The sequence below is a fragment of the Salvelinus fontinalis genome, chromosome 26 (genome assembly GCF_029448725.1).
Source record: "Salvelinus fontinalis isolate EN_2023a chromosome 26, ASM2944872v1, whole genome shotgun sequence".
Taxonomy (NCBI): Eukaryota; Metazoa; Chordata; class Actinopteri; order Salmoniformes; family Salmonidae; genus Salvelinus; species Salvelinus fontinalis.
In genome coordinates, this window is record NC_074690.1 from 24,686,625 (window position 1) to 24,712,748 (window position 26,124).

Here is a 26,124-nt window from a genome sequence, read left to right on the forward strand (position 1 = left end):
AAAAATGAATAATGAACAAAAAGCATTGCACCTTGGAATTTTGTAAAGTTAGTGTGGGAGAGGTGGAAAAATTATTGATATTGATCAATAATGACAAACTTCCTGGCATTGACAACTTGGATGGTAGCTGACTCTATAGCCACTCCTATCTGTCATATCAAAGCCTAGAGGAATGTCTTTGTCCTCAGGCCTGGAGGGAAGCCAAAGTAATTTACTGGTTCTAACACTGGCATTAAACAAAGCCTGTGTGTCCATGTATGCTGATGATTCAACCATATGCATGTCAGAAACCACAGTTAATGAAGTCACTGAAACCCTTAACAAGGAGGTGCAGTCAGTTTTGGAATGGGTGGCCAGTAACAAACTGGTCCTGAACATCTCTAAAACTAAGAGCATTGTATTTGCTACAAATCGTTCCCTAAGCTCTAGACCTCAGCTGAATCTTGTAATGAATGGTGTGGCTGTTGAACAAGTTGAGGAGACTAAATTACTTGGTGTTACCTTATATTGTAAACTGCCATGGTAAAAACATATAGATTCAATGGTTGTAACGATGGGGAGAGGTCTGTCCATAGAGTTACTCTTCTTTTTTGACACCACACTCCAAAAGCAAGTCCTGCAGGCTCTAGTTTTGTCTTATCTTGATTATTGTCATGTCATGTGATCAAGTGCTGCAAAGAAAGACCTAATTAAGCTGCAGCTGGCCCAGAACAGAGCGGCAGGTCTTGCTCTTCATTGTAATCATGATATAAATACTATGCATGCTAGGCTCTCTTGGCTAAGAGTTGAGGAGAGACTGACTCCATCGCTTCTTCTTTTTATAAGAAACATTAATGTGCTGAAATATAAAAATTGTTTGCATAGTCAACTTACACACAGCTCTGACACACACTTACCCCACCAGACATGCCACCAGGGGTCTTTTCACAGTCCCCAAATCCAGAACAAATTCAAGAAAGTGTACATTATTATATAGAGCTATTATTGCAATGAACTTCCTTCCATCTCATATTGCTCAAATAAACATCAAACCGAGTTTCAAAAAACAGATTCTCCCGTATTTGACCTAGATATTGTGTGTATGTATAGATATGTGTGCCGTTTTTAAATTATATGTAGTTCTGTCCTTGAGCTGTTCTTGTCTATTAATGTTATGTTTCATGTTTATTAATTGGTCTTTTCATGAATCAGAGTAGCTCTGAAAAAGATCTGATGTGAAAAGACCAATTAGTGGAAAAAATATCAGAATTGGGCTGGCTGTGTAAACACAGCCTATGTGCCCCAGCCTAATCACTGTTGGTTTGTTATGGTGCAATTAGGGCAACATGGGAAAGAAACTGTACTGTATCATGAAAGTGCTAGAGGACTTTTTGCCAGGGCAAATGAACCCCTTCTCTCAAAATAGGTTGAATATTTGATGTGTAATAACTTTTCTTCTCCATCAACCAGATATGAGCAGAGCAGAGTGAATAATCATTCATTTATCCCATATTAATATGGGTTATAGAGATTCAACAATTTCAGTAGCTACTGAGAATTTTGATGAGTGGGACTGTCTGAAATACATTGAATTCAATATATTTAATACATTGAATTCAATAAATGTAATGACTAAGCAGGAACAAACTTGAGGAAAGTTTCAGAACCTCTAGATAAGAGATGGAGTCTGTCTAGCTATACATATTTTGTGTGTACACCCCATCTGTATACAGTAGAGTAATGTCTTAGAAATACTTAAGCACTGTATGTTGAGCCAAGTATGGAAGCTCTTGATAAGCTCTTGGGCTCCCGAGTTGCACAGCGGTCTAAGGCACTGCATCTCAGTGAAAGAGGTGTCACTACAGTCACTGGTTCAAATCCAGGCTGTATCACATCCAGCTGTGACTGTGAGTCCCATAGGGTGGCGCACAATTGGTCTGGGGTAGGCTGTCATTGTAAATAATATTTTTTTCTTAACTACTTGCCTCGTTAAATAAAATGTATAATATAGGCTGTCTATACAGTAGGTATTAATGTTTAATACAACGCAGTGCTTCCTTTGTAATACATGAAAAGAAGGACATATGGTACTGTACAGAAATACCTATCTGAGCATAATTTGTATGCACTGTCTGTAGGCATCTACAGAGACTGTTGCCAAAACAGATGTGGTAATAGGCCTTCTCTTTTCATTTCCAAGTGGACTCTTTTCAGGTCATTAGCAAAAGCTCATAATTATCTTGTAACTCAATCAACAGATCAAGATCAACAGCTGCCTCATATGCGCAATTAACCTGTATATGACATTGAAGTGGTTGCTTATTGCAATGATATGTTCCTGACTCCCAAGTATAAAGTACATTGGATCCGTCACACACACAGTAATTCTGTCTCATTCAATAGTCAGTGCGCTGTTATCTCATTGATGAGAGGGATTTTTTTCAGGAAAACAGCTAACTTCCTGCATTTCAAGACAATTTATGTTGAAAAAAATGTTAAAGTTTTATCATGCTATTCTACACTTTTTGCTGTGATTCAGAGAGAAAAATGGTCTGTTTTATCACTCATCTCATGCATTGTTCATATTTTGCCATGAGGCTGAGAAAATCTAGAATTTTTTAAGCTAGTTTCCTGCGATTATAGTTAATTTGCTATCATATTGCTACCTGAGGGTCCCCGACCTCCATGAGGCCCACAACCCCCGAAAAAACATTTGGTTGGCAGACCCCTGGAGGTAGAGGCACGTGATCTGCGAGCCTGTTTGTTAATCTGGCCCTGAAAATAGTAAGGTCTAGACACTGCCTTTCATCAAATTATAACAGATTGAATACGGTATGTGGGTAGTGAGTTAGTGGGTTAGTGACCACCCATACGTAAAATGCATGCATGACTGTAAGTCGCTTTGGATAAAAGCGTCTACTAAATGGCATATATTATTATATATTATATACCAGTCTTGGGTTCACAAGTCCATCTGGTTATAGACAGATATAAACCGTTTTAAACAGGATCACTGGACACTGATTTATCTGTTAGGAGAAAGAGGTAAATATTAGGGTTTTATTTGATATTATTGTATGGAACATATTATGCTGCAATTCGATTCATAACAATATTGGATAAAGGATAATCAAATAAAAAGCTACAGAGGCTTACTGTGTGTCCCCAGTGTTTGTGTTTTTAACATTAGTTACAAAATCAGCTGTGGGATACACAGTAGTAATATTAGAAGTTTAGGCTTTCACATTTTAGCCTGAAAGTCTGCGTTGAGTTGCATTTACTAAGATATATTACATTTGGAATGTATCTACTCTGCATCTCCTTTCTCTGACAGAATACTAGAAATTAATCATAGCAATATCCTACAACGCCAATGGCCTTTCAATGAATATGTCTGTCTGCCACAATTTGCTTTAGCAAAGAAGCGTTTAAAAAAAATATTTGGTTTTGCAAAAAATAGATAGGATTGCTGCATTAACATAACTAAGGCCACACACATTAGTAGTGACAGCCGAGTTGACGCTGGGTGAAACCAGTAATTAGTGGTTGAGTGCTGAGTGCAACCTCATTTAAAAGGCCCTTTAGCATGCTAGGAGTGAGTCACTAACTCTCACAGAGATGCATGCCCCAGCCACTGACCTGGCAATCTCTTCCATTTTGGGCAACGCTGTGAGAGTCCCAAGTCAGAGTGATTATTTCTGCTCACACGAGACCGTATACTCACGAAAGGTAGCAGTGTCCTCAGTGCCCATCCTAGCTAGCCAGGGGAAACATTCTGTTTAAAATGACGACACTGACTTTAAGGTTTCTCTCGGCCTGAAGGGAGAGGAGAGAAAGGGGATGTACGTCCCAAATGACATCCTATTCCCTTTGTAGTGCACTACTTTTGGTCAGGGCCCTTAAGGCTCTGGGCAAAAGTAGTGCACTATGTAGGGAATAGGGTACCATTTGGGACACGATCAGAAGGACCAGTTGCCAGTCAGTTCCACAGTGCGATGTAGTTTCTTTGGATGCGTTTTGGACTGTCAGTGTAGATACAGTAGGTGTGTTTGCCTTAACAGAGGCCAGGGGTCATATCAGTCATTATTTCTGTCCCAAATGGACCCATATTCCCCGTATAGTGTACTATCAAAAGTAGTGCACTATGTTCGGCATAAGGTGCCATTTGGGATAAAGCATTAAGGGCCCATTGACCCAGTGCGAGTTCTCTTCCGCTTGGTGCCCCTGATTGTTTGTTAACGCTTCTGTAGCCTTTTTATAGACATTGCTGCCTGATGCCGTACTGTGTGTGTGTGTTCCCCCTGAGGCACGCTCTCTGTGTCATACTGTGTGGCTCTCACCCTTTCTGACACATGCCACTTGTTTCTCCTGGCAGGGATTGGGTGCGTTTAGCAGAAAAAGACTAACGGGAAACAAAAGTTAATTCTGACATACAGTTTGTTTTCAAGCCACTCTCTTCCTGCAGCACACTGACCAGTTTGACTATTATGTTCTTCACACTCAGTCCATCATCACCTTTGTATTGCACTTGACTCCTCCTGAAGAGACTAACATGTCGGTAACATACTTACACACTCTCTCACACAGACGTCTGAGACCCTTGGGGATCTATGGAATGTATACAGTTCCCATTTAGGGTGCTGAAGGTGTGTCACGTTCTGACCATAGTTCTTTTGTGTTTTCTTTGTTTTAGTGTGGTCAGGGCGTGAGTTGGGTGGGTTATCTATATATTGTGTTTCTATATTGGGTTTGTTGTTTGGCCTAATATGGTTCTCAATCAGAGGCAGGTGTTTGTCATTGTCTCTGATTGGGAACCATATTTAGGTGGCTTGTTTTGTGGGTGGTTGTCTTCTGTCTTTGTGTTCATTGCACCAGATAGGACTGTTTCGGTTAGATTCACTTTTATTATTTTGTTTGTGTCTTGTTCAGTTGATTATTATTAAAACATGGACACTAACTACGCTGCGTCTTGGTCCGATCCCTGCTACACCTCCTCTTCAGACGAAGAGGAGGAAATCTGCCGTTACAAGGTGTTTGTCGAGGAATTCTCTACTACACTATGTTCCATAACCACCAACCTACACAGAATATTTAGAGTGCAAATTCATGACGTGTAAATACATTGGTTATTCTTTTTTATCCCCTTCTTTCTCAGAATTTCAATTAGGCTCTTGTCTCATCGCTGAAACTCCCCAACAGGCTCGGGGTCGAGTCATGCGTCCCCCGAAACATGACCCGCCAATACACATTCTTTAACACCAGCTCGTTTAACCCGGAAGCCAGCTGCACCAATGTGTCTGAGGAAACACCGTTCAACTGACGACACAAACCCTCCCCTAACACGGATGACGCTGGGTCAATTTTGAGCCGCCCAATGGGACTCCAGGTCACGGCCGGTTGTGACACAGCCTGGGATCAAACCCGGGTCTGTAGACCGCTACACCACTCAGGAGGCCATTATGTTGGTTATTCTATCCATCTCTCCATTTACTTTATTTTTTATTTAACCTTTATTTACTCATGGAAAAAATCACATCAATTTGATTATATCTGTAATATAAGGGGAATCTTTCCTCTCCAGTAAACCTACTCATTATTTTATTAATTTATTCCTTGTCTCAACTTCGCACATAGTTAGGAAGGCGGAAATTCAGTGCTCAGAAGCCATGATTTTTGAAACAATTTAAAACAAGATACAGTGTCAAAGCATCTTAAACATGATACGTGATGCTGTAGACCAGGGATCATCCACTAGATTCAGCCGCGGGCCGAGTGGATGGTCAGGGGGGCCGGAATATAATTACAAATCATTTGTAGACCGCAAGTAGCCCAAACAGATATAATATTTGACTGAAACATAATCATTTCAAACCTTGCTTACATTTGTATACAATCACGAAATCTCTCTCTATTATACGTCGGAATACTTTGGAACAGATTCCCAAAATGAAAATCACTTGGAGCTGATTTGATGACATTTTTACAGTCTTTTATGCCCCCGGCCAGATTTGTCCCGCGGCACGCCAGTTAGATTAATGTCTTGTTCACTGGTCTTTGCGTGCCATTCTGCAAGCCTATAAGATACGATGTCCTTTGAATAATTCATTGAATTCAGAATATGAATGTGCATGAATGTAATCACTGTACACCTTTCTTTCTACTACACAACTGACCAATTAAAATACTAACATCTAAGGATGAGTTAATTCAAGTTAATCAAACATTGAATTTCTTTTTAATTAGGTGAGTGGAAGACATCCAACATGTAACTTCCTTCTGGAGCTTGAGAAAGACCAGGAGGAATGTCTTGTGAAGCTGAGGGAACAAGAATCTTCAAATGCCTCCAAAGGTGACACCATCACGGCATATTTTGATTTCACATTTATCTCCTCATCTGACAGTTAAGATAAACCGTGGTTTGTGAATAGATTTTCCGAATATTCCGGGATTGGAAACAGACTGCATATTTTGGTGAATGGTGCAAGATTATTTTTATGAAACTTTTAAAAGAATATGTGAAATCTCATCTTTTCAAGTGCCTTTGAAAGTAATGGAAAGTGAATCCCATGTGCTACTCCCCAATGCCTCTGTCAAATGAAATGAAGACTCAATCGTTTCTTAGTCCAGATTAGCATCACAACTCAGATTGTGACCACAAACTTTGATGTATTGTCACTTTCCTTTCAAATCTGAATAGCTTGCACTTTACCTATCTTGAAGTAGATGCTGAACATGTTGAAGGTTCTACAACTCATGCCTATGATCATTCTACAAAACGTTATGCCTGCAAGCCCCACCATGCTGCAGACTTACTATGTTGAAACTTTACTGTGAGTTATAGCCTAGGCTGTGCTACATAAATTAAACTAATTGGGTAGAGAAATAATGTTAATTGTCAAGGGAATTAGTGTACGTTACAAAGACAATACACTCAGTCTTTGGCTTTCTTTCTGAGTCCCGACACAAAAACAATGTGTATATTTCTGAGCTTGTGTTTGTGTAATATTAATTTAATATTCGCTGTCTAGCAGACACCTTATCCAAAGCGTATGGATGGCCCCAGCGGGAATCGAAGCCACAACCCTGACGTTGCTAGCGTCGTACTCTTACCAATTAAGTCAACTGTGCTTCGAAAGCATAGAGAGCATCCAGGTCAACATTAAAGGGAGCAGGGTTTTCATGCATCAGTTGCCCTAGGCTAATATAATTATGAAACATTTTGCATTAAAAATCGGTGTTTGTTAGCGCCAGTAAACACTGTGGGTGGCAATATGCTCAACATTTTTATCTTATAGTGTGGTATTGCACTGCCATTGTCATACACTGTATCACCGATATGGAGATACCAAAAAGCAGGAGCTGCACTTGAAATAATATCACCAGAGCCCTATGCACGATAAATGGAATAGGGTGCCATTTGAGACACTGAGAGACACATATTATACCACTAAGAGAGTGCAGAGATACTCATGTGGGTCACATCGTGAATATGTATTTATTTTGTCCGTTTTTCACAATGTGTTTTAATGTCATTAATTCTATCTGATGTTAATAGCTTTCTTTTTATAGAGCTAGCTATGTTATTTACAGATGGAGGCTTTCTCTTCTGTCTCTATCTCTGGAAGGGAGCGAGCTATGTTTTACTGGGCTAAGGCTAAGCGCTCGATTTTTACAACTAAGATGTGGCAAGTGACACTTTGCTTTTTGAATGTCCAATATCTTGAAAACTTGACTGCTGACATGCAAAACATTTTGGGACTGTATCAAAAGTGGACTAATGAAAAAAAACACATAAATATCGTATTTTGTGGACTTTTCCTTTGTATGCCATTTTCCTTTGTACACCCTTTTGTTTAATTAATAACAAAATATTTCAGGAGTCAAGTTTCAGAGAAAGGCTTTCTCAGCCTTGGCCTTCCTCCTGACATTGGTGAGACAAATAGATTCACACATTTAGCCACTTCACCCCCACACGGAGAGTCTATCATAGAGTTTCATAGTACCAGTAGCCTAATGGACTATCATTCATTCTGAAAGAGCCTATTGCACTGTATGCTGTGCAAACACTATGTATGTGAGGCATTTATCATATTCAATACTGCTACAGTATGATGCTATCCATAATGAACAACTTGTAGGGTGAGGGTATGGTCTTGAATCCCCTATGGCAAAGTAGATTTGCTTTGGGAAATTGTTGCATGAGGTAGGCAACTACAAATTTCACAAAGATGAGACAAACAAACAACTGTCTTGAATCGTTGTATTTATATTAAAACTCTGCTGCATAATCTCTTGACAGGAGCGGGATGCAAAGCTATCTGGGATAACATAGCATGTTGGGGCCGTGCAGAGGTTGGAGAGACAGTATCTAGAGAATGCCCCAGAGTGCTCAAGACATTCTTTGGCAGAAATGGTACAGTATTGTAGCCTATAGTTTTCTTCATATATGAATTCCAATTTCAATATCAATGTCAAAGTCACATTTCTGGGTGGATTTCTGTAAGTGTTGTGTCCCACATCATGCAAATGTTAGAGATGTTTGAGATTTTCCTCAAGCAATGTTCTCATATTGTCTGTAATGACTACAGCTCAGTAGCGGCGCGTGAGTAAAATCACCGGGGAAGCCAAGCCAGAAAAAAAGCCATATTACAACATACAGTACCAGTCAAAAGTTTGGACACCTACTCATTCCAGGGTTTTTCTTTATTTCTACTATTTTCTACATTGTAGAATAATAGTGAAGACATCAAAACTATGTAATAACACATATGGAATCATGTAGTAACTAAAAAATTGTTAAACAAATCAAAATATATTTTATATTTGAGAATCTTCAAAGTAGCCACCCGTTGCCATGATGACAGCTTTGCACACTCTTGGCATTCTGTCAACCAGCTTCATGAAGTAGTGACCTGGAATGCATTTCAATTAACCGGTGTGCCTTCTTAAAAGTTAATTTGTGGAATGTCTTTCCTTCTTAATGCATTTGAGCTAGTCAGTTGTGACAAGGTAGGGGTGGTATACAGAAGATAGCCCTATTTGGTAAAAGACCAAGTCCATATTATGGCAAGAACAGCTACAATAAGCAAAGAGAAACAACAGTCCATCATTACTTTAAGACATAAAGGTCAGTCAATGCAGAACATTTCAAGAACTTTGAAAGTTTCTTCAAGTGCAGTCGCAAAAACCATCAAGCGCTGTGATGAAACTGGCTCTCATTAGGACCGCCACAGGAAAGGAAGATCCAGTGTCACCTCTGCTGCAGAGGATAAGTTCATTAGAGTTACCAGCCTCAGAAATTGCAGCCCAAATAAATGCTTCACAGAGTTAAAATAACAGACACATCTCAACATCAACTGTTCAGAGGAGACTGCTTGAATCAGGCCATTGTCGAATTGCTGCAAAGAAACCACTACTAAAGACACCAATACGAAGAAGAGACTTGCTTGGGCCAAGGAACACGAGCGATTAGACTGGTGAAAATCTGTCCTTTGGTCTGATGAGTCCAAATTTGAGATTTTTGGTTCCAACTGCCGTGTCTTTGTGAGACGCAGAGTAGGTGAACTGATGATCACCGCATGTGTGGTTCCCACCGTGACGCATGGAGGAGGTGTGATGGTGCTTTGTTGGTGACACTCTCAGTGATTTATTTAGAGTTCAAGGCACACTTAACCAGCATGGCTACCACAGCATTCTGCAGCGATACACCATCCCATCTGGTTTGCGCCTAGTGGGATAATCATTTGTTTTTCAACAGGACAATGACCCAACACACCTCCAGGGCTATTTGACCAAGAAGGAGAGTGATGGAGTGCTGCATCAGATAGCCTGGCCTCCACAATCACCCGACCTCAACCCAATTGAGATGAGTTGGGATGAGTTGGTTCGCAGAGTGAAGGAAAAGCAGCCAACAAGTGCTCAGCATATGTGGGAACTCCTTCAAGACTGTTGGAAAAGCATTCCAGGTGAAGCTGGTTGAGAGATTGCCAAGAGTGTGCAAAGCTGTCATTAAGGCAAAGGGTGGCTACCTTGAAGAATCTAAAATATATTTTTATTTGTTTAATGCTTTTTTTGATTACTACATGATTCCATATGTGTTATTTCATAGTTTTGATGTCTTCACTATTATTCTACAATGTAGAAAATAGTAAAAATAAAGAAAAACCCTTGAATGAGTAGGTGTGTCCAAACTTTTGACTAGTACTGTATGTGTTGTGATAATTGCGTTGTTTGCTCTATAACCTGTTAGTTCATATGCTTTGTGACCGTGATATATATGCCTAAGGCCAAGACAATAAGAAGACACAGTGGAAGAATATATTCAACCACACCTTTGTTTTAATCACAAAACCGGTGAAGTCCACAAAGCATATTGCATGAAACAAACAGTTACATGACCTACAGTGTGGTCAAGCAAGTTAATGTTTCCAACATTTTTGGACTACTTAACAACTACTGATATAGAACCGCTATTCCAGCACCACTTCAACATCATCTAATCACCTCTGCTTAGTCTAATACAGTGACTACTAAAAGATACCAAAAACAATTTAGTCCAATCAAGCTAAATATGATGTGGCTGTCCATAGTACTGATTTATGTGTACTTCAACTCTTGCGAGTTGAAGTACATTTATGAAACACAGCGAGATGAAAGATAAATTATTATGTATGTTTTTTTTTCCATGAATACAAGCCACTGCTACAGCTACACTACAATGTTATGTGTGCATCTTTCCAGGTAGAGCTCTCACCATTTTCAGGATTTGGATTCACACCAGACCAATGTTCCTAATTTCACAGAATTACAGAGGTGCACAGACCAGTGTAATGTAGATTTTCTACAGTTGGAGCGCATTGAAAGCCAGAAACAAAAATGGGCCCCAAGTATACAGTGCATTCGGAAAGTATTCAGAACCCTTGACTTTATCCACATTTTGTTACTTTACAGCCTTATTCTAAAATGTATTAAATAAAATAAAAATCCTCAGCAATCTACACACAATACCCCATAATGACAAAATGAAAACAAGTTTTTTGAAAATATTCCAAATATAAAAACAGAAATACCTTATTTGCATAAGTATTCAGCCCCTTTGCTATGAGACTCGAAATTGAGCTCAGGTGCATCGTGTTTCCATGAATTATCCTTGAGATGTTTCTACAACTTGATTGGAGTCTACCTGTGGTAAATTCCATTGATTATACATGATTTGGTAAGGCACACACCTGTCTATATAAGGTCCCACAGATGACAGTGGATGTCAGAGCAAAAACCAAGCCATGAGGTCGAAGGAATTGTCCGTAGAGCTCCGAGACAGGATTGTGTCGAGGCACATATCTGGGAAAGGATACCAAAACATGTCTGTAGCATTGAAGGTTCTCAAGAACCCAGTGATCTCCATCATTCTTAAATGGAAGAAGTTTGGAATCACCAAGACTTTTCCTAGAGCTGGCCACCCGGCCAAACTGAGCAATCGGGGAGAAGGCCCTTGGTCAGGGAGGTGACCAAGAACCCAATGGTCACTGTGACAGAGCTATAGAGTTCCTCTGTGGAGATGGGAGAACCTTCCAGAAGGACAACCATCTCTGCAGCACTCCACCAATTAGGCCTTTATGGTAGAGTGGCCAGACTGAAGCCACTCCTCAGTTAATGGTACATGACAGCACCTAAATGACTCCCAGACCATGAGAAACAATATTCTTTGGTCTGATGAAACCAAGATTGAACTCTTTGGCCTGAATGCCGAGCGTCACTTCTAGAGGAAACCTGGCTCAATCCCTGCGATGAAGCATGGTGGTGGCAGTATCATCCTGTGGGGATGTTTTTCAGCGGCAGGGACTGGGTGACTAGTCAGGATCGAGGGAAAGATGAATGGAGCAAAGTATCGAGAGATCCTTGATGAAAACCTGCTCCAGAGCGCTCAGGACCTCAGACTGGGGCGAAGGTTCACCTTCCAACAGGACAACGACCCTAAGCACACAGCCAAGACAATGCAGGAGGGGCTTCGGGACAAGTCTCTGAATGTCCTTGAGTGGCCCAGCCAGAGCCTGGACTTGAATCCGATCTAACATCTCTGGAGAGACCTGAAAATAGCTGTGCGTCCAACCTGACAGAGCTTGAGAGGATCTGCAGAGAACAATGGGAGAAACTCCCCAAATATAGGTGTGTCAAGCTTGTAGCATCATACCCAAGAAGACTCGAGGCTGTAATTGCTGCCAAAGGTGCTTCAAACAAGTACTGAGTAAAGGGTCTGAATACTTCAGTAAATGTGATATTTGAGTCTTTTAGCTAACATTTCTAAAAACCTGTTTTTGCTTTGTTGTTATGGGTTATTGTGTGGTTTTTTAAATGTATTTAACTAGGCAAATCAGTTAAGATCAAATTCTTATTTACAATGACGGCCTAGAAACAGTGGGTTAACTGCCTTGCTCAGGGGCAGAACAACAGATTTTTACCTTGTCAGCTCGGGGATTTGATCTAGCAACCTTTCGGTTACTGGCCCAATGCTCTAACCACTAGGCTACCTGCCGCTGTGTGTAGATTGTTTTTTCTCCCTCATCAATCGACACACAATGTAATCAATTTTAGAATAAGGCTGTAAAAAAGTCAAGGGGTATGAATACTTTCCAAATGCACTGTCTATCGTTCTTTTGTAGCCTATATACTATGGCAAAATTCTTAATTGAATCATGGTGAATTACACCAAGCCAAATTGCACCAAGCCAAGAATGATACAGTATGTTCTGCACTGCATGGACTAGAGGCAAAATTAATCATGTCTGCTCACTCCACAATCTCCAATGGCCCATGTGTCAGCCTAGGATTCTGTGGAGCTCTCGTCCTACCCATCACTACTGGTGACAGTCTAGACGAATCTGTACTGACACTTCATTCATTATAAACTAATTACCCAGACAAAGAGTATGATAGATTACTGTAAGATCATTGTATTTACATTAAGACAGGTTCCAGTCTTATGATGAACGCCCCACATTCAAGATACCTCCGACTAAATGTAGCTGTGTGAAATTGAATTGGAGAGGATGAGTTGGGCATGTAAATTGGCTTGGAAGATGTATTTGTAACAGAAAACTCTGGGATCCCTATAGCACCCGTCAAGCCTACAAGTAGGTAGGCTGCTGTGGCAGGGTCTGTGTAGAGTAGACTGATGGAGTGTGACATTCAAAGGAGTGGAGAAAGAAAGAGGCCTGTGGTTGTAGTCCTAAATAGTGTGTGGCAAAGTACATTACATGACATTAGAATCTGGGTTCATTCAGTACACAACTGACGAAGTCAAAGGCTTCTTTGAATTAAACATGGAACCCTTTCGCTTCCCAGAGAGAGAGAGAGAAGTTTTTGTGAAAAAACTCTGAAAATGTTATCTATTTGCTCTTGAGAAGACTGTCTGAATGTTTTTTTAGAATAATTTGACAACACTGTAAACAAGAACCAGTTGAATGAAACTTTAATGGAAGCCACCATGCGTCCTGCTCAAAATGGAATCACAGCCACTGAGCAACCACTTAGGGTTGTGTGTGAAGCCATGTGTAGCAAATCACACAAACTTTTTTGGTTGACTTGAGTGGGCATACAAAGGAGGATCATCTTAGCAGAATAAATATCATTCATCAGACTCACTTACCAAAGAAATCAAATAATTGTGTCTACAAAAAAAACATTTTCTTTGACTATGATTTATGAAAGGAATAACCATTTATAAGTATTTTAGAGATGAGGCAATACAAACATTTAACTGACAAAAGCAATGTTTTTCTCCTACCCACAGGAAACATAAGTAAGAACTGTACAGAGGACGGATGGTCTGAAGTTTTTCCCCAAATAACCCGTGTGTGTGGGGCAGAGGAAAAGCATGATAAGGTAACCAGGGTGATGTTCTCTGAGAGTTCTAGGTCTCTGGTCTCTCTGGTGTTCTAGATCTCTAGGTCTCTGGTCTCTCTGGTGTTCTAGATCTCTAGGTCTCTGGTCTCTCTGGTGTTCTAGGTCTTTGGTCTCTCTGGTGTTCTAGATCTCTAGGTCTCTGGTCTCTCTGGTGTTCTAGATCTCTAGGTCTCTGGTCTCTCTGGTGTTCTAGATCTCTAGGTCTTTGGTCTCTCTGGTGTTCTAGATCTCTAGGTCTTTGGTCTCTCTGGTGTTCTAGATCTCTAAGCATCTGGTCTCTATGGTGTTCTAGATCTCTACGTATCTGGTCTCTATGGTGTTCTAGATCTCTAGGTCTTTGGTCTCTCTGGTGTTCTAGATCTCTAGGTCTTTCGTCTCTCTGGTGTTCTAGATCTCTAGGTCTTTCGTCTCTCTGGTGTTCTAGATCTCTAGGTCTTTGGTCTCTCTGGTGTTCTAGATCTCTAGGTCTCTGGTCTCTCTGGTGTTCTAGATCTCTAGGCATCTGGTCTCTCTGGTGTTCTAGATCTCTAGGCATCTGGTCTCTGGTGTTCTAAATCTCTAGGTCTCTGGTGTTCTAGATCTCTAGGTATCTGGTCTCTATGGTGTTCTAGATCTCTAAGCATCTGGTCTCTATGGTGTTCTAGATCTCTAGGTCTTTGGTCTCTCTGGTGTTCTAGATCTCTAGGTCTTTGGTCTCTCTGGTGTTCTAGATCTCTAGGTCTTTGGTCTCTCTGGTGTTCTAGATCTCTAAGCATCTGGTCTCTATGGTGTTCTAGATCTCTACGTATCTGGTCTCTATGGTGTTCTAGATCTCTAGGTCTTTGGTCTCTCTGGTGTTCTAGATCTCTAGGTCTTTCGTCTCTCTGGTGTTCTAGATCTCTAGGTCTCTGGTCTCTCTGGTGTTCTAGATCTCTAGGTCTTTGGTCTCTCTGGTGTTCTAGATCTCTAGGTCTCTGGTCTCTCTGGTGTTTTAGATCTCTAGGTCTTTGGTCTCTCTGGTGTTCTAGATCTCTAGGTCTCTGGCCTCTCTGGTGTTCTAGATCTCTAGGTCTGGTCTCTGGTGTTGTATCATTGTTCAAAGTTTGAGCAAGAAACATTACATGATATGACATGCAAGTAGCTGTGTTTGGAAATACAACACTGTAGTCTATCATATATCAGATATTTTAATCAAGGTATTGGTACATTGTACATTAAAGAGAAGAACATGACAATGTTCTTGTGTGAGTGATTTTCGATTGTTTTTATGTAATATAACATTTGATTTAGTTTGTTCTGATTTCTGGGTGTGAAGGCCCTCATGCTGATAATGAAAACTAGCCGTATAACCCTTTGCTAAGTGCATGGAAATTCTGTCCTCGGTCTGGTGTAGTGTGTTTTTCTATGTGTGTGTGTGTGTGTGTGCGTGCGTGTGCTCAATTACACCTGATGCCTTGAAATACAGATGAAACACAGGCGCCTTAAAAGCTAAATAAAAAATCCTGTTCACCGTGGCACCCAGCTGTCTCCTCAATCTGAACATTGTACCACGTGTGTCTCAAATGGCACCCTGATATTTCCTATATAGTGCATTGCTTTTTACCAGAGCCCTGTGGGGAATAGGATGCCATCTGGGACACGGACTCCAAATTACTGTCCTCCTGGTTGGCCCAATACAGCAGATGTTAATAAGAGGCCAAGTAGCAGCAATGTTCCAGGAGGAAAAATTAAGAAGACTGATGATTCATACTGCTATTCCACTGCCCAGCATTTGATCAGAGCAATCTTCTTTGAAGAAAGCTGAACCAGAGATAAGCCCCCAAAAAAGAGCAATCAAACTCACAAATGACCCATTAATTTAAGGTAATTTAAAAAATACTACCAACAGTAATTCTTGTTTGGCAAACTGACTGTAGTTAAATTGCTAGCCACAATTCCCTACGATTCACTTGCTTCATTCAGATTGAGGAATGACCTCGAACAGCCTATTGTGCTCTCTGCGCTCTATTCTCTTGGAGGTTATCTAAGAGGCCCCACTGGTCTGGATCACAGAGCCACCGGTGGCACTCTACTGATCTCCAAATGACAATAAAACTCCTACTTTCTTAAATATTTAATGCACTAAAATGTTTTTCTCTAACCGAGTGGCCATTAATCTGTGAAATTCACCAACTGTACTCTCACCCAAGCCTTTCCCCCTGTTTGCCCATGTTAAGGCGATGTCCAATCTTTCGGAATGGAAAATTCATCTTCTCTCACTATGAAAAATAGATAGGAACACATGTTTCCTCTATGACTTGTTTCACACAGAGAGTTCAGAACTTTTGCAATGCCTGCAATACTGTAGTGAAGCCAGGAATTCTTGAAATTGGTGGAGGGGCAAGAAGTACCAAACGATGCCCCTGACATTACCAATACAGTGCAAGCTCTTTGGGAACCCTCTTCTGGGATGTAACCTCTAGTCCGAGTGCCAGTCTGTTTATGCTATAATGCCAACTCCTTGTCACTCCTTGTGTTTGGCTTGACATTGAGAGAGATCACCTAAATATTAATTGGCTTTCATCAAGCCATCCACTCAAGAAAAAGCTGTAACATGGTTCAGGTTATCAGTCAACCTACCAGGGTATTTTTAAACAGCACAGGAATTAAATTGATCACATCATTACCAATGCTGCAGAAATCTGCTCCAAAGCAGTATCCAAATCCATTGGATGTACAGTAGTGATCATAATATTGTAGTCATATCTAGAAAAAACTAAGTTCCAAAGGCTGGGCTTAATATAATGTATAAGAGGTCATACAATACGTTTTGTAGTGATTCCTACGTTGAAGATGTAAAGAATATTTGCTGGTCTGTGGTGTGTAATAAGGAGCAACAAGACACTGCACGTGACATGTTTATGAAATCTCTTATTTCAGTTACTAATAAGCATGCACCCATTAAGAAAATGCACAACCGATTGGTAAATGTACTGTAAACTGAGAAATCATGTTACTAAACTGAACAAAAAGGAGAAACTGTACTATGTAACAAACATACAAGATATAAAGGGCTCTATTTTAACAAAACTAACACAATGGTAAATCTAAGCACAGGAGGTAGCGTTATAGGTTCAGGGGTGAGTCAAATGTATTTTTGCTACTTTCACAATAATAGGCTAATTTGCTGGCATTGGCGTGAAAGGGGTGGGTTTTGATGAATTTGTGGGTTTGTCGAGGAAGGGCCCCTCACTGACCAATCAGAAAGTGCTCCATGGCAAAATATGTGGTTGCTTCAAGTTGTGTACTTAGTCTTTTATGTATTGCCTTGGAATCAGCTCCAATTCCAATGTTAGTCTGTTATAGTTTGTTAAATGGCTTACAGACACAAAAAAACTAAAGGTAGACCTATTTTTGCTAAATACATTAACTTGAATCCATTTGCAGACCACACTGTTCTAAGTAATTACATGGCTTCAATAGCATTCACACTGATATAAGGGCTAAGCCTACTGTAAATTTGATTATGGCTGAGCATGGACATGAAAAACATTGGCAATAAGCAAGATTAAATTAATGATTGATAAGGCCTAAAAAGAGAACAAATAATTTGAATCAAATTCTAAACAAAATAACAACTAGTTTTAAATAGGCTATAGTATGTCACCATCATTTCTCCCTCTGGGCATATAATATTAAAACAACGCAGATTATGGAGGGTTTTATGCACCTCCAAACTTTTCACAGTTGCTGGACAAAGATCCAATATATATAGATAGGGGGAATGTCCACTCACCGTTATGCTGCTCCCAAAAAGGCCTGTTTAATGAACATAATCAGAACCATTTTACAGATCAGATCGCATTCACACATCTCCAGAAGTTGCGTTGCAAGCGCGCCGCGGACGTTGTCACCATTAAACCAGGAAGGTGAAATATTCTAATAAGTTAGGTTGTAATAAAATTAAACGAAAAACAAGCAGGTTTTATAAAAACTATGTAAAATGTAATGATATCATAAAATCGTCAGGATAAAAAAGACAAGCATTGCTGTTGAACCAGCCTTCATCATAGTAGGCCTAAGGGAGGGCTCGGGTTTTGAACATATGAAACAGAAAACATGCAATTTTACGAGGTTCACCGGTATTCACAGAGGTTGAAATCTCTCGTTTCATGACGGGCATAGATACGTGAAGAGACACAGACACGCGCACATGATAATATATGCACCATACACACACTTCCACATAGAGATTGTGTTGTTTGGTAGTAGAGTAGTGACCTGAGGGCACACACTTAATGTATTGTGACATTTTATTGTATATACTGTGCATTAGGAAAGTTTTTAGACCACTTATTCTAAAATGGATATATTTGTTTGTTTTTTCCCTCATCAATCTACACACAATACCCCATAATGACAAAGCAAAAACAGGTTTTTAGAAATATCACATTTACATAAGTATTCAGACCCTTTACTCAGTACTTTATTAAAGCACCTTTGGCAGCGATTACAGAGTCTTCTTGGGTATGACGCTACAAGCTTGGAACACCTGTGTTTACAGAGTTTCTCCCATTCTTCTTGACAGATCCTCCTAAGCTCAGTCAGGTTGGATGGGGAGTGTTGCTGCACAGCTATTTTCAGGTCTCTCCAGAGATGTTTGATCGGGTTTTGGCTGAGCCACTCAAGGACGTTCAGAGACTTGTCCCGAAGCTACTCCTGCGTTGCCTTGGCTGTGTGCTTAGGGTCATTGTCCTGTTGGAAGGTGAACCTTCGCCCCAGTCTGAGGTCCTGAGCGCTCTGGTGCAAGTTTTCATCAAGGATGTCTCTATACTTAGTTCCGTTAATCTTTCCCTCAAGCCTGACTAGTCTCCATGTCCCTGCCGCTGAAAAACATCCCCACAGCATGATGCCTAACTTCCGCTTGGCATTTAGGCCAAAGAGTTCAATCTTGGTTTCATCAGACCAAAGAATATTGTTTCTCAATGTCTGAGAGTCCTTTAGATGCCTTTTGGCAAACTCCAAGTAGGCTGTCATGTGCCTTTTACAGAGGAGTGGCTTCCGTCTGGCTACTTTACCATAAAGGCTTGATTGGTGGAGTTCTTCAGAGATGGTTGTCCTTCTGGAATGTTCTTCAATCTCCACAGAGGAACTCTGAAGCTCTGTCAGAGTGGCCATCAGGTTCTTGGTCACCTCCCCGACCAAGGCCCTTCTCCCCGATTGCTCAGTTTGGCCGGGTGGCCAGCTCTAGGAAGAGTCTTGGTGGTTCCAAACGTCTTCCATTTAAGAATGATGGAGGCCACTGTGTTCTTGAGGACCTTCAATGCTGCAGAAATGTTTTTGTACCCTTCCTCAGATCTGTGCCTCGACACGATTCTGTCTCAGAGCTCTACGGACAATTCCTGACATACACTGTCGACTGTGGGATCTAATATAGACAGGTGTGTGCTTTTCCAAATCATGTTCAATCAATTGAATTTACCACAAGTGGAATCCAATCAAGTTGTAAAAACATCTCACGGATGATCAATGGAAACAGGATGCACCTGTGTTCAATTTCGAGTCACATAGCAAAGGGTCTGAATACTTATATAAATAAGGTATTTCTGTTCTTTATTTTTAATGCATTTGTAAAAATGAAATAAAAACAGTTTTCACCTTCACATTATGGGGTATTGTGTGTAGATTGATGAGGGAAATTTGTTTATTTAATCAATTTTAGAATAAGGATGTAATGTAACAAAATGTGGAAAAAGGGAATGGGTCTGAATACTTTCCTAATGCACTGTATATTTATTGTAACAGCCTTAATTTTGCTGGACCCTACGAAGAGTAGTTGTTGCCTTGGCAGCAGTTAATGGGGATCCATAATAAATACAAATTCAAAATGGCAGCAGTGGAGTTGGCAGGAGCACAAACAGATCTGGGACCAGGCTTTGTAACCTCAACTTTGGCTGGATAACTTTTTCTTATAGTTATATTTGAAGGCCACTTATGATGTGATGTTCAAATGTGCTGTATATTTTAGAATACTTAAAACAAGGACTGATGTGATATCAAATGTCATGTGTGCGTGCATGCACGTTTTGAAGAACAATGAGCAATGGATAGTGTGAAGTGCAGGTGTAGAAGAGGTCGCTGCAGAACAGGAGCTCTCTCCATGCTTTTAGAGAGAATAATTGTTTTAGTAAGATAATGTACATTTGGCCCTGCATCAAACTGGGAGTGTTGGTAGGTTGGTAGGGTCCTTGTCTGACGTTTTCAAGAAAGTCACTTTGTTTTTCATTAGACAGTGGTAAAAGGGTGGAAATCAAACATTTGACACATTTCCTGGGGAAACAATATTAGAGAGCAGATTCACACAGGACCTTTTAACAGATTTCAATCTCTTTGAATCAACCTGTGAATCACTCTTTGAGCGAGTTGAAATGATTTAGCAGTAGAAGCACTTTTTTCGCCCATCTCTACAATACACTTTTGTGATTCTGAAAAGGAGTCTGTAAATGTCTCAATGATTCTGCTTTTCCTACCTCTGCTCACGCAGGTCCTTTTAATGACATAGTAAATCCCTTTGAATCAACGTGTAAATCTTTCTTTGAGTGGGTTGACATGACTGCACTCAGTGCCACCTCTCAGGGGAAGGCTATTTCTGACAGTAATGCTTGGTACATGTTTTTCTCCCAAATGTTTATCTTAATTTCTCTAAAGATAGAAAGCTGCTTTTGAAACTTTGAATCCCTGACTATGAAAAGCCAACTGACGTGGAATCTTGAAGCGTTGAAGGGTTGCACCCTCTATAGCCATCATAGTTATTATCTAACCCTACTGTTCATCTATTAATCTATTAAACAATTTGGCCTTAAATGACCACTCAAATCTCTACGCTATACAGCCAGAAGATATTAGGGCCCAAGGCGAGACCCAGATGCAGACATGGGAGGCAGATGGTTTGAGTCTCTGATATTTATTATAATCCAAGGGGTAGGCAAGAGAATGGTCGTGGACAGGCAAAAGATCAAAACCAGGTCAGAGTCCAGGAGGTACAGAGTGGCAGGCAGGCTCGAGGTCAGGGCAGGCAGAAAGGTCCAGCAGGCGGGTTCAGAGACAGGCAGGTAAGGGTCAAAACAGCGAGGACTAGCAAAAGAGAGATAAGAAAAAGCAGGAGCACGGGAAAACCCACGCTGGTTGACTTGACAAGACGAACTGGCAACAGAGAGACCGGAAACACAGGGATAAATACACCGGGGAAAATAAGCGACACCTGGAGGGGGTGGAGACAATCACAAAGACAGGTGAAACGGATCAGGGCGTGACAGAACAGGACTGGCAACCCCTTGGGCCTGGTTCCACTCTAGGTTTTTTCCCTGCCTTCTAGGGGATTTTTCCTAGCCACTGTGCTTCTGCCTCTGCCTCTGCATTGCTTGCTTGCTCTTTGGGATTTTAGTCTGGGTATCTGTAAAGCACTTTGTGACAACTGCTGATGTGCTTTATTAAATACATTTGATTGATTGATAAAATTGAAGGTCTTGGATGTGCTGACGCATGCCAGTCTCATGGAAGAATGTTTTAGTATTTGTAATGATATGTTTACCTGCTGAGGATGTTTAAAAACTATTACAACCTATAATCTGTCCTTCCTTGTTATTCATTTGATGTTAGGATCAAGTACATTCTGAAAGTACACACAATGTTGATATTGCACATGACTTGCACATGTTCTTTATTCTAACTTGTCTTCTATATATGTTGGTGAAGTAATTGCCCATAGTTTTTTTTACATTTAATTGAATTGAATATATACAGCTTTGATACTGCCAATAACTGTACTGTTTGTTCTCTCTCCTATAGCTGGTCTTCTTTATGGTGGTGAAGACTCTGTACACCCTGGGCCACAGTTTGTCTTTGATCGCCCTCACAACCGGGAGCGCCATCCTCTGTGTATTCAGGTGAGAGTTAGGATGCATCCCAAATGGCACCCTGTTCCCTATATAGCGCACTACTTTTACCAAGGGCCCTGGTCATAATTAGTTCTTAATATACGAAATAGGGTGGCATTTGGGACACAGACTTAGTTACGTACAGTAGAGAACACCCTCTGTTCAGAGCAGCAGGGTATTGGATCGACACACCAGAGATCCTCTGATTAATAATTACCTCTGCCACCTCCTCTATAGAAAACTCCACTGCACGAGGAACTACATTCACCTCAACCTGTTCTTTTCCTTCATCCTGAGGGCGGTGGCGGTCCTTGTGAAGGACGACATCCTCTTCTCTCGCAGCAATCAGTGTTCTGAGCTGCCTTCACTGGTGAGCCAGGATGTTTATCAGCCTGCATATCTCTGGTTCTTATAGTTAATTCACAATTCAGACTGATAAGTATTTGTATAGATTTGTTGGAAACATGTTTCTTTCACTTCTTCTTAAAGATTGAGGTACAGAATTCAGTTTCCATTGGACACACATTTTGGTTATTGTACCTTCAGTTCACTTGTGTGGGTATACTTTAGAAATGTGGGTTTTCCACTTCTTCGTGTATCAGAATAAGGACATGGAATTTAGTTTCCATATAGACACACACGTTTGTTCTTTGTGTTGAGTGTCTGGTAATTTGTCTTTGTATAGCAGCACAAGTGATGTACTACAATGTTGTTCCAGATTGGATGCAAGGCGAGCCTGGTGATTTTTCACTACTTTATCATGGCCAACTTCTTCTGGTTGCTGGTTGAGGGCCTCTACCTCCATATGCTGCTGATTGTCATCTTCTCTGAAAGTAGGCACTTCATTGTTTATCTTCTCATTGGCTGGGGTAAGCTACTTAAGCAAAAAGTCCCGAGGGGGTGTGGTATATGGCCAAGAACTGCTCTCTGCACGACGCAACGCGAGTGCCTGGACACAGCCCTTAGCCGTGGTATATTGGCCATATATCACAAACCCCCGATGTACCTTATTGCTATTATAAACTGGTTATCAACGTAATTAGAGCAGTAAAAATAAATGTTTTGTCATACCCTTGGTATACGGTCTGATATACAACGGCTGTCAGCCAATCAGAATTCAGAGCTCGAACCACGCAGTTTATAATTAAGCAATAAGGCACGAGGGGTTGTGTTGTATGGCCAATATACCACGGCTAAGGGCTGTTCTTATGCACAACGCAACGTGGTATATGGTCTGATATACAACAGCTTTCAGCCTATCAGCATTCAGGGCTCAAACCACCCAGTTTATAATCATTAATATATACTGTGTGCAATGTATCAACAACAGTGAGGAACATACAGTACATTCAATCCATTTATACTTTCAGATGTATTCTCCTCTCTGTTTCAGGAATCCCAACAGTGTTTGTTTCTGCATGGGCTATTGCAAGGGTTTATTATGAGGATACTGGGTGAGTTACCTTGGAAATCATAAATGTACATGATTGATGTGTTGGATTATTTTCCTATGTGATTGCCAGACTGATGTTTGTCTTGGTTTGCATGTTATAATTTGTGACTTCAGATTCATGTGATTATCAAATTAATCAAGCATTTGGCAACCTTTTTCATTTTGATTTAATGCTCAAATCATTTTGACCAGTACAACGTGCTGTGCTTAGGTTAGTATGGGCAGGGATGCATGGAACGTGTTCACTAACATTCTCATATAGGTTTTTCCTATTTCTTCAGCTGCTGGGAACAGAATGATAACCCAATCCCAATGTGGGTGATCAATGTGCCCATAGGAATCTCCATCATGGTGGGTATCCAACATCTATCCTGACCCATTGCTGCTGCTGTAATTCCCTTTACCACATGCAGGATCCAACTGCTGCTATATCCCGGCATTAACTAAACAGGTGTCCACCAGATAAGTAAATGTCATACAGAGGATGCGTCCCAAATGGCACCCATTCCCTATACAGTGCACTACTATTGACCAGAGCCTTATGGGCCCTGCTCAAAGGTAGTGCACTGAAAAGGGAATAGGTTTCCATTTGGGATGCAGACAGAGAATATTCAGATCTGTCAATCTAGCGCATACTGGGAGCTGATAGGACTGTAATAGCAAGAGCATGCTACATTTATGTAGTTACTTTGCATGCATGTGAATTAATGCAGTTCCTGGATATAATTCAAGGTTGATCCTGGCTTTTTTGACATTTCTCCTGTCCAAACATACTTATTTACAGCAAGTGATTTATATGTAACGGCTTCTACTGTTTCCTCTCATCTGATTACATCACATTTCCCTCAAATGTATACCATTACTGGTTATAGATGACCTAAATGCCCTTCAAATGCAGTGAACACATTCGACTAAATATACAAATATGTGTCATATTTATATGATAATATATGATATTATATATCATGTCTGTTGACTGGCTTCCAGGTGAACTTCCTCCTGTTCATCAGTATTATAAGAATCCTGGTTCAGAAACTGAGGTGTCCTGATGTGGGTGGCAATGACCAGTCACAATACAGGTATGTGCCGTTGTACCCAAGTAGGCATGTGTTACTGCACTCAGGCAAAAGACAATGAGTACTCAACAATGGAGTGTATCGACATTCCTATGTCACAACACTTAAATGCCACAGTATACAATTGCATGCCACTGACATGTAGTATTTTAGTTGCCTTCTCAGGCCAAAGACATGCAGCCTGAAGGTGTTCTATAGTGCAGACTGCAGAGTGACACAAGATTCAGGCTAAGCTATAGAGGTGGTCATCACAGTACGCCTTTGCCTTCAGGGAGAAATATTCCCATCTCGTCAGCGAGGGGATTTAAGGGATAAGTGGCGGGTGGTGATGCTAAGACTGGATGAGCTGGTGTCTACTGGTACAGCATAATCCACCTTAGTGCTAAGAATCACAGGTTGGCACTTGGCAGTCAGTATCCTTTAACGATTTAGGAGGTATTTCAAATGGCACCCTATTCCTTACAGGGCCCAAAGGGCTCTGGTAAGAAGTAGTGCACTATATAGGGAAAATGGGGCCATTTGAGATGCAGCCTTTACTCTCACTGCAGCACAAAGCCATCCCTGAGTTCAGACCAGTCTGCTGATGACTATCTGCTTCCCTGAAAATCTTCTGAGGAAATTCTCAGCGGCCAGATGGGTAGTGTCACCAAAAGGGAGTAATACACTCTGTAATCTGTGCAGTCTGTTGAGGTTTTAGAAAGGCTAGATGCTGCCTCTTCAGAGAAATATATCCCTAAGAATATATGTAAATCTAAATGACCGCTCTTGTGGCTGTGGAATGCTGGGTAAAAACTTAGATAAAGACTACGGATTATTTTGGGTGTCCTTTTGTTGGTAGGATATTCTCTATGCCGCTCTATACACATTGCACGTTATTGAGCTGCATATTTATGGTTTCTAGAGAAACTCCAGACATGCTTTATGTAAAGAGATCATCAACATGGGAGTGTGGAAATGAACCATGATGCCAGGTGTGATGTTGACCTGACATCAGTGGAGGCTGGTGAGGGGAGGACGGTTCATAATAATGGCTGGAATGGAATGAATGGAATGGCATCAACCACGTGTTTGATACCATTCCATTCACTCCATTCCAGCTGTTACACACCATTATTATGAGCCGTCCTCCTCTCACCAGCCTCCACTGCCTGACATGCACTGGCACAGCCCCTTGTTGATTATCCCTTACGTATTCCATTGATGTGTATATGTACAAAAAAAGCATGAGGACGCACACCCAAAATAGTGAGAGAAATTCCAACTCAACAAAAAATGTAAGAAAGTCGCATACACTATATGCTCCCAATAATTTAAATGAGTAAACACCAACGTTTCGGTACCAACGTTTTGTGGACGTATAACCAGCAATTATTATTCTATTATACAGTATATTATTGAATATAACAGTGTGTAGTCTCTAGGTCCCCTGCATACGGTATCTCTGTAATATTGTGTGTGTTTTCAGGAGGTTGGCCAAATCCACTCTCCTGTTGATCCCTCTGTTTGGCATCCATTACGTTGTCTTTGTGTCTCTCAATGAATCCATGGCAGATTACAAAATCTTCTTTGACCTCGCTATCGGATCCTTTCAGGTAAAACTGATCATTTTTGCATCATTTAATCAGAATTAATATCTTCTGGCTATATTTGGCAGTTTTGTTGGGAATTGTTTGTGGTTTTGGTTGTCTCTCATTTACGAGGATTTTCTGTTGATGTTCTATTGGCAGGGCCTGGTGGTTGTCATCCTGTACTGTTTCTTAAACAGTGAGGTAAGCCATTGTCTTTAAGCTCTTGAATTAATTGTTGCTTCTTTTTTTTC

The 26,124-nt window shown here is 40.7% G+C and overlaps 1 protein-coding gene across 3 annotated transcripts in view; it reads left to right on the forward strand.

Moving 5' to 3' along the window:
- Nucleotides 1-26,124, forward strand: part of LOC129823984 (vasoactive intestinal polypeptide receptor 2-like) — a 53,167-nt gene that overhangs the window by 24,152 nt on the left and 2,891 nt on the right. For 2 of the 3 annotated variants that reach the window (XM_055883202.1, XM_055883200.1), the window contains exons 2-13: nucleotides 6,223-6,328; nucleotides 7,857-7,909; nucleotides 8,279-8,392; nucleotides 13,769-13,860; nucleotides 21,688-21,785; nucleotides 22,014-22,146; nucleotides 22,495-22,645; nucleotides 23,170-23,230; nucleotides 23,511-23,580; nucleotides 24,217-24,308; nucleotides 25,771-25,897; nucleotides 26,033-26,074. In XM_055883202.1, coding sequence (XP_055739177.1) covers nucleotides 6,282-6,328; nucleotides 7,857-7,909; nucleotides 8,279-8,392; nucleotides 13,769-13,860; nucleotides 21,688-21,785; nucleotides 22,014-22,146; nucleotides 22,495-22,645; nucleotides 23,170-23,230; nucleotides 23,511-23,580; nucleotides 24,217-24,308; nucleotides 25,771-25,897; nucleotides 26,033-26,074 — 1,080 coding nt within the window. In that variant the 5' untranslated portion in view covers nucleotides 6,223-6,281. The remainder of the gene's footprint in view (nucleotides 1-6,222; nucleotides 6,329-7,856; nucleotides 7,910-8,278; nucleotides 8,393-13,768; nucleotides 13,861-21,687; nucleotides 21,786-22,013; nucleotides 22,147-22,494; nucleotides 22,646-23,169; nucleotides 23,231-23,510; nucleotides 23,581-24,216; nucleotides 24,309-25,770; nucleotides 25,898-26,032; nucleotides 26,075-26,124) is intronic. The other variant, XM_055883199.1, reaches the window with a different exon arrangement.